The 10,739-nt window shown below is 67.4% G+C and overlaps 1 protein-coding gene across 1 annotated transcript; it reads right to left on the reverse strand.

Moving 5' to 3' along the window:
- Nucleotides 1–925: 925 nt before the first annotated feature.
- On the reverse strand, nucleotides 926–10,710 carry PPP1R18 (protein phosphatase 1 regulatory subunit 18). The gene is made up of 4 exons (XM_082499768.1): nucleotides 10,697–10,710; nucleotides 5,591–7,792; nucleotides 2,166–2,367; nucleotides 926–1,473 (listed from the first exon to the last, which is right to left on the reverse strand). Exons 2-4 carry the CDS (start codon nucleotides 7,787–7,789, stop codon nucleotides 1,454–1,456), a joined length of 2,421 nt encoding a protein of 806 aa, XP_082355894.1. The 5' UTR covers nucleotides 7,790–7,792; nucleotides 10,697–10,710; the 3' UTR covers nucleotides 926–1,453.
- Nucleotides 10,711–10,739: the final 29 nt, after the last annotated feature.

The raw sequence follows: 10,739 nt of genomic DNA on the forward strand, positions 1-10,739 counted from the left end.
GCGCATGCGCTGTAGTATAGCCCCGCTCACCCACCGCCTCCCTCCCGCGCTCCGCGCCCCCCCACTCCCTGCGCGCCGCGCATGCGCACTCCCGCTGTACCGTAGTTTCGCGTCGAGCCGCGCGGCTCAAAATATAAACCCACCTTTTTTTGCTTCCACAGACACCACTAGTGCCTCCCACCCCGCCGGTCCCCGGTGTCACCAGCCGGGCTCACAGCAGCCATTGTCTCCTTTTTATTGTCACTTGTCACAGTACAGTGCAGCCAAGCGGCGGCGCAGCCGTCACCATGGCAATGGGAGCAGGCCTCAGCCTTCGGGAGTAGGCCTCGGGCTTCATTGCCATGGCAACAGGAGTAGGCCTCAGGAGTAGGCCTCAGGCTTCATTGCCAAGGCAACAGAGTAGGCCTCAGGCTTCGGGAGTAGGCCTCAGGCTTCGTTGCCACGGCAACAAGAGCAGGCCTCAGGCTTCGGCCTCCTCCGCCCTCCACCATTTTGTCTCCCCTCAGCCACTCCCGCCCTTGGCCGATGGCAGTCACCCCCCTCCCGGTGCTCCCCCAGTCCCCTCCGGCCATTTTCCACCCCCAACCCCCCCCCCCCCAGTCCCCCATCATTCACACTCCTGCACGGCCATTGCTCCTCCTGCCTTTGTCGGCCGTTTGTCCTCCCTCAGCCATTTTGGACCCTTCCTCCTCACCCTCGACTGTCCCCTCTCACCTATCCCCTCTCCATCATTTCCCCCCTCCCGGTTCGGCCATAAATCGCATCCCCTCCCCGCCCCAAACAGAAAATCCCCTCCCCCATTGCCCCACCCATTGCCCCACCCACTAAAGCCCCGCCCCCTCGCAGAGCCCCACCCTTTGATAAAACAGCTTTGACCCCCCCCCCCAGCTAATACTGCCATGGCTTTGCCCCCCCCACCCCCGCCTCCGCCTTGTCCCAGTTCTAACTGGGCCTGGCCCAGTTCTTAACTGGGGCAGCTCCGGTTGACCCAATACTGACACAGTGGCCCCGCCCCTGGCTAAAAAAAAGCCCTTAATTAGGCTAAAAAAACCCACCTCGTTAAGGATAATTGCCCTCCCCTCCCTCCCCCCCTCCCCCCCTCTCCGCCACGCTGCTAAAAAGCTACAAAATGGGGAGGGAAGAAATGGGGACCCCCCCCAAAAATTCCGTGCCGGGGGGGGAGGGGAAAGGGGGGGGGGGGGGCAGAAGGGCGCTGGGTCCCCACGGTGGGGACAGTGTCCTCGTGTCCCCCCCACCGGGGAATTTTGGGAGGGGGGTATGTGGGTTCCTTGTCCGTGTGTCCTTGTCCGTGTGTCCGGCCCTGTTCTGCCCCACCGGGGGGTCCCACAGGTCCGCCCCCCCCCCCCCCCCTCCCCCCGACTTCTTCCCCCTCGCCGGCTGGGGGGGTCCCAACATGGCTGTCCCACCCCCCGCTGTGGGGCAGAGGCCGGGGTTACCGCCGGCAGGACTCATCTGAGGGGGGGGGGAAATGGGGGGTGAGGACCCAGATGTCCAGGGACCCCCATTACCCCCCCCAACCCCCCCCAGGTACCCAGAGACCCCCATTACCCCCCCAACCCCCCCCAGGTACCCAGGGACCCCCATTACCCCCCCCACCCACCCCCAGGTACCAAGGAACCCCATTACCCCCCTCAACACCCCCCCCCAGGTACCCAGGGACCCCCATTACCCCCCCTCAGCCCCCCCCAGGTACCCAGGGACCCCCATTACCCCCCCACACACCCCCCCAGGTACCCAGAGACCCCCATTACCCCCCCCCAACCCCTCCCCAGGTACCCAGGGACCCCCATTACCCCCCCCAACCCCCCCCCAGATACCCAGAGACCCCCATTACCCCCCCTCAGCCCCCCCCCAGGTACCCAGGGACCCCCCATTACCCCCTCACCCCCCCCAGGTACCCAGAGACCCCCATTACCCCCCTCAGCCCCCCCCCAGGTACCCAGGGACCCCCATTACCCCCACCCACCCACCCCAGGTACCCAGGGACCCCCATTACCCCCCCTCAGCCCCCCCCCCCCAGGTACCCAGAGACCCCCATTACCCCCCTCAGCCTCCCCCAGGTACCCAGAGACCCCCATTACCCCCCCTCAACACCCCCCCCCCCAAGGAGACCCAGGCATTTGGGACCCCCCCACTGCACTCACCCACAAGCAGAGCTCGGGCTCGCAGCCCCCCCGGCAGCCCCCGCGTTGTGGGGGGTTCATCGTCATCCTCATCCTCGTCGGGGGCCGAAGGGGGTCCGGGGGGGGGCGGCTCTTCGGGGGGGCCCCAGGCCGCCAGCGCTGCCCCCTCCGAGGGGTAGCAGAAGGTGCGCTCCAGCTCCCGCTCGCTGAACCAGATCTTCAGCTGGGGGACGGACGGGGGACAGACGGACAGACGGACACACAAACAGGGACATGGGGACGTTTTAGGGGTGGGGACACCCCCGGGGTCGTCCCGGGGATGGGGACACCACGGGGGTGGGGACACCATGGAAAAGGGGTGGCGTGGGGACACCCTGGAGTCATTCTGGGGATGAGGACGCCTTGGGGACACCCCAGGGATGGGGACACCATGGGAAAGGGGTGGCATGAGGACACCCCGGGGTCATTTTGGAGATGGGGACACCTTGGGGACACCCCAGGGATGGGGCCACCACGGGGATGGGGCCACCAGGGAAAAGGGGTGGCGTGGGGACACCCTGGGGACACCACAGGGTCATTCTGGGGATGAGGACACCTTGGGGACACCGGGGAAAGGGGTGGCATGGGGACATCCTGGGGACACCCTAGGGTCATTCTGGGGATGAGGACGCCTTGGGGACACCCCAGGGATGGGGACACCATGGGAAAGGGGTGGCATGAGGACACCCCGGGGTCATTTTGGAGATGGGGACACCTTGGGGACACCCCAGGGATGGGGACACCACGGGGATGGGGCCACCAGGGAAAAGGGGTGGCGTGGGGACACCCTGGGGACACCACAGGGTCATTCTGGGGATGAGGACACCTTGGGGACACCGGGGAAAGGGGTGGCATGGGGACATCCTGGGGACACCCTAGGGTCATTCTGGGGATGAGGACGCCTTGGGGACACCCCAGGGATGGGGACACCATGGGAAAGGGGTGGCATGAGGACACCCCGGGGTCATTTTGGAGATGGGGACACCTTGGGGACACCCCAGGGATGGGGACACCACGGGGATGGGGCCACCAGGGAAAAGGGGTGGCGTGGGGACACCCTGGGGACACCACAGGGTCATTCTGGGGATGAGGACGCCTTGGGGACACCCCAGGGATGGGGACACCATGGGAAAGGGGTGGCATGAGGACACCCCGGGGTCATTTTGGAGATGGGGACACCTTGGGGACACCCCAGGGATGGGGCCACCACGGGGATGGGGCCACCAGGGAAAAGGGGTGGCGTGGGGACACCCTGGGGACACCACAGGGTCATTCTGGGGATGGGGAACCTTGGGGACACTCCAGGGATGGGGACACCAGGGGAAAAGGGGTGGTATGGGGACACGATAGGGTTGTTCTGGGGATGGGGACACCTTGGGGACACTCCAGGGATCGGGGCACCAGGGAAAAGTGGTGGCATTGGGACACCTTGGGGTCATTCTGGGGATGGGGACACGTTGGGGATGGGGACACCAGGGAAAATGGGTGGCATGGAGACACCTTGGGGACATCCCGGGGACATGCCAGGGATGGGGACACCCTAGGGTCCCTCTGGGGATGGGGACACGCTGGGGAAAGGGGTGGCATGGGGACACCTTGGGGACAGCATGGGGCTGGGACACCTTGCGGTCACCCCGGGGCCATGGGACACGCCGGTGACGGGGGTGCTGGGGTGACATGGGGATGGCCCAGGGACACCTTGGGGACAGGGGACACCCTGGGGATACCTCGAGAACGGGGATGGTGACACTCCGGGGAGGGGGGTGGGGGGGGACAGGGGTGGCACGGGGGACACCCCAGGGATGGGGACACGTATGGGGACGGGGTCACTCTTGGGATGGGGTCACCTTGGGAGGTCACCCTGGGGATGGGGACATCTTGGGGGTGACCCCATGGGGATGGGGACACCGCGGGGAGGGGGGGGAACACCCTGGGGGTGGCATGGGGACACCTTGGGGACACCCTGGGGGGATGGAGGTGGCATGGGGACACCTTGGGGACAGCGGTGGGGACCGTGTGGCGGAGCTCCAGGGAGAAGCAGTGACGCGTGTGTGTGTCCCCCCCCCTCCACCATGGGTGTGGGGGGGGGGTTCCCATGGCAATTAATCCCTTCCCAGCTTAATCGTAATTAACCAGAGGCTATTAATGAGCATCGGGGGGGGGGGGGGGGGGTGTCACGCGGCCCTGTGCGGAGTGGGGGAAGGGACCCGCCCCGCCATGGCGGGAAACGCTTCCTCCCCCCCCCCCTCCTCCTCCTTCCCCCCCCCCAAGTTCCTGTTTTTGGGGTGCCCTGGAGGATTATGGGTAATTGGGGGGGGGGGGGCAGGGAGAGGAAGCGGTGAGGAGGCAGGCGTCCCGGTGCCCAACCCCCCCCCCCCCCCCCCAAAAACCACCATCCCACCCCCCAATTTCGTTGTTTCCCCTTCCCCCCCCCCCTTTCCGCTCAGCGTTGAGGCCCTTTGGCTGCCCCCAAAATGGGAAGGGGGGGGCGGGGGGGGGGACACGGGAATGGGGGGGGGGGGACAGGGATGGGGGGGGGGGGGACAGGGACGAGGAGGGGGACAAGGAAAAGTTGGGGGGGGGGGACGGACAGGGGGGATGGGGGGGGACCCCTGGAAGGGAGAGGGATGGGGATACGGGTCAAGGAAGGGACGGGAACAAGAGTCCGAGAGGGGACGGGAGGGGACAGGAGGGGACACGGAGGAGGGATGGGGACGGGAAGGTCCAGGAAGGGACAGGAAGGTCCAGAAGGGGACATGGAACAGGGATGGGGGACACAGATCAGAGATGGGGACAAGGAGGTCCAGAGGGGCCATTGATGGGGACAGGGAGGTCCAGGAGGGGACACGGAGGAGGGATGGGGGACACGGATGGGGGACACGGAGCAGGGATGGGGACAGGGAGGTCCAGAGGGGACATCGATGGGGACAGGGAGGTCCAGGAGGGGACAAGGAGGTCCAGGAGGGGACATGGAGCAGGGATGGGGACAGGAGGGGACATCGATGAGGACAGGGAGGTCCAGGAGGGGACATTGATGGGGACAGGGAGGTCCAGGAGGGGACATCGATGGGGACAGGAAGGTCCAGGAAGGGACAAGGATGAGGACAGGGATGGAGTGGCTCCAGCAGGGGACAAGGGCTGAGGACAGGGGACAGGGATGGGGACAGGAAGGTCCAGGAGTGGCCAAGCATGGGGACAACACAGGGTCCAGAAGAGGACGGGGTGGGGGACAAAGCCGGGGTGGCAGGATGGCCGGGGGCTGGAGGACACATGGAGGTGGGACACGGAGGGGACACCGGGGAGGGGGGGGGAAGGAGGCACACCGGGAAGCGTAGAGGGTGGCCCGAGATGCCACGATGGGGGGGGAGGGGACAAAGCGGTGGGGACGGGGACAGGGGGGTCCCTACCTTCTTGCGGTGGGGGTCGTTCTTGGCCAGGCAAGAGCGGGGCAGGGCCAGGTACCCGCCGATGACCTGGATCTCCTCGGCCGTGGGGTAGCGCTTCTTGGGGGGGCCCGGGGGGGCAACGGTGGTGGGGTTGGGAGGTCCCGGTGGGGCAGAAGACCCCACTTCGGGACCGTTGGCCGTCACCCCCCGTCGGGGTCTCACCGTGATGGTGTTTCCGCTCCGGCGTTGGAGGGCCGGGTGGGCCGGGGGGGGGCCGGCTTCCCGGCGGGGAGCCCCTCGCATGGTCGCCGGCCCGCCGCCCGCCCCCCCAAACGGGGTCGGCCCGGGGCTACCGGGGTTCGGCCCCTCCCCGGAACCGCCCTCGCTACGCCCCTGCACGGGTGTCATGGCCGCCGTGGGCGCAACGGCTGCCGAGGGCGTCGTGGGTGTCACCGTCACCACCGGTGTGGCGGTCGCCGCGGATGTCATGGCCGCCGCGGGGGGCCCAGAGGCCTTGGGGGATCCCTCGGCCGTCCCGGTGCCCTCGTGGCCATCGACTGTCCCCTGTCCTCCCGGTGGCCCCTGTGCCACCGGTGTCCCTCGTCCCTCAACCATCTTCCAGCTCTTGACCATCCCCTTGACCGTCCCCTGGCCCTCAACTGTCCCCAAGTCCTTGGTTGTCCCCTGGCCCTCAAGCGGCCCTGGGCCGGTGGCCAACCCATGGCCCGTGACCGTCCTGTGGTTCTCGGCCGTCTGCTGTCCCTCAGCCGTGCCCCGTCCCTCAACTGTCCCCAGGTCCTTGCTCGTCCCCTGGGCCTCAGCTGGCCCCGGGCTGGTGGCCAACCCGTGGTCCTTGACCGGCCTATGGGTCTCGGCTGGGCCCCGGCCTTCAACCGTCCCCGCCGTGCCCTTGGCTGTCCCCCACGTCTCAACCGTCCCCACGTCCTTGCTTGTCCCCTGGGCCTCAGCTGGCCCTGGGCTGGTGGCCAACCCGTGGCCCTTCACCGTCCTACAGCCCTCAACCATCCCTTGTCCCTCAAGCGTCCCCAAGCCCTTGGCTGTCCCCCGGCCCTCAACTGTCTCCGGGTCCTTGCTTGTCCCCGGACCTTCAGCTGTCCCCGAGGTGATGGCCAACCCATGACCCTTGACCACCCTACAGCCCTCCACCGTCCCCTGTCCCTCGGTTGTCCCCACACCCTTGGCCGAGCCCCATGCCTTGACCGTCCCGAGGCCCCTGACTGTCCCCCGTGTCTCCACTGTCCCAAGCTCCTTGGTTGTCCCCTGGCCCTCCACCGCCCCCGGGCTGACGGTCAACCTGTGGCCCTCAGCCGTCCTACAGCCCTCAGCCATCCCCTGGCCCTCGACTGTCCCCACGCCCTTGAGTGACCCCCGTGTCTTGACCACCCCCAGGTCCTTGGTTGCCCCCAGGTCCTTGGTTGCCCCCAGCCCCTCAGCCGTCCCCGGGCCGATGGCCGACCCGTGGCCCTTCGCCATTCTATGGGGCTCAGCCACCTGCTGTCCCTCAACTGTCCCTTGTCCCTCAACTGTCCCCGCGCACTTGGCCGCTCCCCGTGTCTCCACCGTCCCCACACCTTTGGTTGGCCCCACACCCTCAACTGTCCCCACACCGGTGGCCGAGCCGTGGCCCTTGACTATCCTATGGGTCTCGGCCACCTGCTGTCCCTCAACTGTCCCCATGCCCGTGCCCCCCCCCCGTGTCTCAACCGTCCCCGCACCCTTGCTTGTCCCCAGACCCTCAACTGTCCCCGCGCTGGTGGCCGACCCACACCCCTGGTCCGCCCCACGGCTCTCAGCCCCCTCCTGCCCCTCTTCCTCCTCGTCCCTCGAGGTGCGATGGCGGTCGGGGGACGTCCCGGGGGGGCTCTCGGGGAGCCCCTCGGTGCTGAGCGAGCGGGCGGGGGGCCGTGGGGCGAAGCGGCTGAGCAGGCGACTGACGCGACCTCGGGGGGGTTCGCTCTCCCCACAGCGTTCCAACCCCTCGGCGCTCCGGCTCAAACCCGGCGTCAACGTCAGGGCCCCCCCGTCGGTCACCCCCGCTAAGGCGACCCCCGCTTTGGCTCGACGCCGTTCCAGCAGTTCCCGTTTCCAAGGGGGTAACTGGGCCGCCCGGTCCCGCTGCTCCCGCTCCCGCCGGCGCGCCGCCTCCTCTTCCCGCCGGCGCCGTTCCAGCAGCTGCAGCTTCCAACCCGGCACCGCCATGGCCTGCCGCGGGACGGGGCGACGCGGGGGTCGGGATGGGGGAACGGGAGGGGGAGGGGGCGAGGGTGGAGCTAGCGGGGGAGGGACCAGGGGTGGGGATTGAGGGACCAGGGACGGGGACGGTGGAGGAACCAAAGATGGATTTGGTGGGGGAACCAGGGATGGGGTTGGTGGAGGAACCAAAGATGGATTTGGTGGAGGAACCAGGGATGGGGTTGGTGGAGGAACCAAGGATGGATTTGGTGGGGGAACCAGGGATGGGGTTGGTGGAGGAACCAAAGATGGATTTGGTGGAGGAACCAGGGATGGGGTTGGTGGAGGAACCAAGGATGGATTTGGTGGGGGAACCAGGGATGGGGTTGGTGGAGGAACCAAAGATGGATTTGGTGGAGGAACCAGGGATGGGGTTGGTGGAGGAACCAGGGATAGGGCTGGTGGAGGAACCAGGGATGGGGCTGGTGGAGGAACCAGGGATGGGGCTGGTGAAGGAACCAAGGATGGGCATGGAGGAGGAACCAGGGATGGAGTTGGAGGAGGAACCAGGGATGGAGTTGGAGGAGGAACCAGGGATGGGGCTGGTGGAGGAACCAAAGATGGATTTGGTGGGGGAACCAGGGATGGGGCTGGTGGGGGAACCAGGGATGGGGTTGGTGGAGGAACTGGGGATGGGGTTGGGGACGGTGGAGGAACCAGGGATGGGGCTGGTGGAGGAACCAAAGATGGATTTGGAGGAGGAACCAGGGATGGATTTGGTGGAGGAACCAGGGATGGGGTTGGTGGAGGAACCAGGGATGGGGTTGGTGGGGGAACCAGGGATGGGGTTGGTGGGGGAACCAGGGATGGGGGTGGTGGAGGAACCAGGGATGGGGTTGGAAGAGCCACCATGCATGGGGCTGGTGGAGGAACCAAGGATGGATTTGGAGGAGGAACCAGGGATGGGGTTGGAAGAGGAACCAGGGATGGATTTGGTGGAGGAACCAGAGGTGGGGTTGGTTGGGGAACCAGGGACGGGGTTGGTGGAGGAACCAAGGATGGATTTGGAGGAGGAACCAGGGATGGGGCTGGTGGAGGAACCAGGGATGGGGTTGGAAGAGGAACCAAGGATGGATTTGGAGGAGGAACCAGAGGTGGGGTTGGAAGAGCCGCCATGGATGGGGCTGGTGGGGGAACCAGGGACGGGGGTGGTGTTAGGAGGACACTGGAGCCACCACCAGGGACGGGGACAGGGGCCACCAGGGACGGGGATGGGGATGGTGGAGCCATCAGGGATGGGGATGAGGGACGGTGAGGACACCGGGGGGGGCACTGGAGCCACCAGTGATGGGGAAAAGGGATACCAGAACCACCAGGGACGGGGACACGGGGATGGTGGTGGTGCCACCAGGGACGGGGGACACCAGAACCACTGAGGGTGGGAACAGGGATGTTGGAGCCACTGGGAAGGAGACCACCAGGGCCAGCAAGGATGGGGACAGGGGTGTTGGAGCCACTGGGACAGGAGCCACGAGGACCGGGAGACACCAGGGCCACCAGGATGGGGACAGGGGCCACCAGGGATCAGGACAGGGGTGTTGGTGGCCACTGGGACGGGAACCACCAGGCCCAGGAGACATCAGGGCCACCAGGATGGGGACAGGGATGTTGGTGGCCACTGGGACAGGGGCCACCAGGCTGGGAGACACCAGGGCCACCAGGATGGGGACAGGGGTGTTGGTGGCCACTGGGACGGGGACCACCAGGCCCAGAAGACGTCAGGGCCACCAGGATGGGGACAGGGGCCACCAGGGATCAGGACAGGGGTGTTGGTGGCCACTGGGACGGGGACCACCAGGGCCAGGAGACGTCAGGGCCACCAGGATGGGGACAGGGGCCACCAGGGATCAGGACAGGGGTGTTGGTGGCCACTGGGACGGGGGCTACCAGGGCCAGGAGACATCAGGGCCACCAGGGATGGGGACAGGGGTGTTGGTGGCCACTGGGACAGGAGCCACCAGGCCCGGGAGACATCAGGACCACCAGGATGGGGACAGGGGCCACCAGGGATCAGGACAGGGGTGTTGGTGGCCACTGGGACGGGGACCACCAGGACCGAGAGACGTCAGGGCCACCAGGATGGGGACAGGGGTGTTGGTGGCCACTGGGACGGGGGCTACCAGGGCCAGGAGACATCAGGGCCACCAGGGATGGGGACAGGGGTGTTGGTGGCCACTGGGACAGGAGCCACCAGGCCCGGGAGACATCAGGACCACCAGGATGGGGACAGGGGCCACCAGGGATCAGGACAGGGGTGTTGGTGGCCACTGGGACGGGGACCACCAGGACCGAGAGACGTCAGGGCCACCAGGATGGGGACAGGGGTGTTGGTGGCCACTGGGACGGGGGCTACCAGGGCCAGGAGACATCAGGGCCACCAGGGATGGGGACAGGGGTGTTGGTGGCCACTGGGACAGGAGCCACCAGGCCCGGGAGACATCAGGACCACCAGGATGGGGACAGGGGCCACCAGGGATGGGGATAGGGGTGTTGGTGGCCACTGGGACGTCGGGGCCACCAGGATGGGGCCGGGGGCCACGACACGTTGGTGGCCACCGGGGGACCGAGTGCCACCAGAGCCACCGGTGCCCAACGAGAGGGACCACCAGTGCCACCAGCGATGGGGTGGGGGGGGGGGTGGGGGACCGGTGGGACGGGGAGGGGACACCCCCCCAAAAAAATTTGGGGTGTGGCAGCGCTCCTTTTGTTGGGGGGGGGGGGGGGAAGGGCGGAGGTTTTTATAGGGGGGAGGGGGGGGGGAAGGGAAATCCCGGCCCCTCCCCCACCCGAAGGGCGTCCCGGGGGGGTGGGGGGGGGGTGGGGGGGAGGGGTGGGGGGGGGGATGGGAGGGGGATCCCCCCCAAATCTACTCACCCCGCGACGGAGACGACCCCACACGTCGGGGAGGGACCGGAGG

The sequence above is a fragment of the Vanellus vanellus genome (assembly GCF_965231255.1).
Source record: "Vanellus vanellus genome assembly, contig: SUPER_32_unloc_5, whole genome shotgun sequence".
In the NCBI taxonomy this organism is placed as follows: domain Eukaryota; kingdom Metazoa; phylum Chordata; class Aves; order Charadriiformes; family Charadriidae; genus Vanellus; species Vanellus vanellus.

Coding starts and splice junctions, on each gene's coding strand:
- PPP1R18 (XM_082499768.1), bottom strand. CDS start 7,789: ATGGCGGTGCCGGGTTGGAAGCTGCAGCTGCTGGAACGGCGCCGGCGG. Junction 2,368..5,590: donor ACGACCCCCACCGCAAGAAG/GTAGGGACCCCC, acceptor TCCGTCCCCCAG/CTGAAGATCTGGTTCAGCGA. Junction 1,474..2,165: donor AGCCCGAGCTCTGCTTGTGG/GTGAGTGCAGTG, acceptor CCCCCCCCTCAG/ATGAGTCCTGCCGGCGGTAA.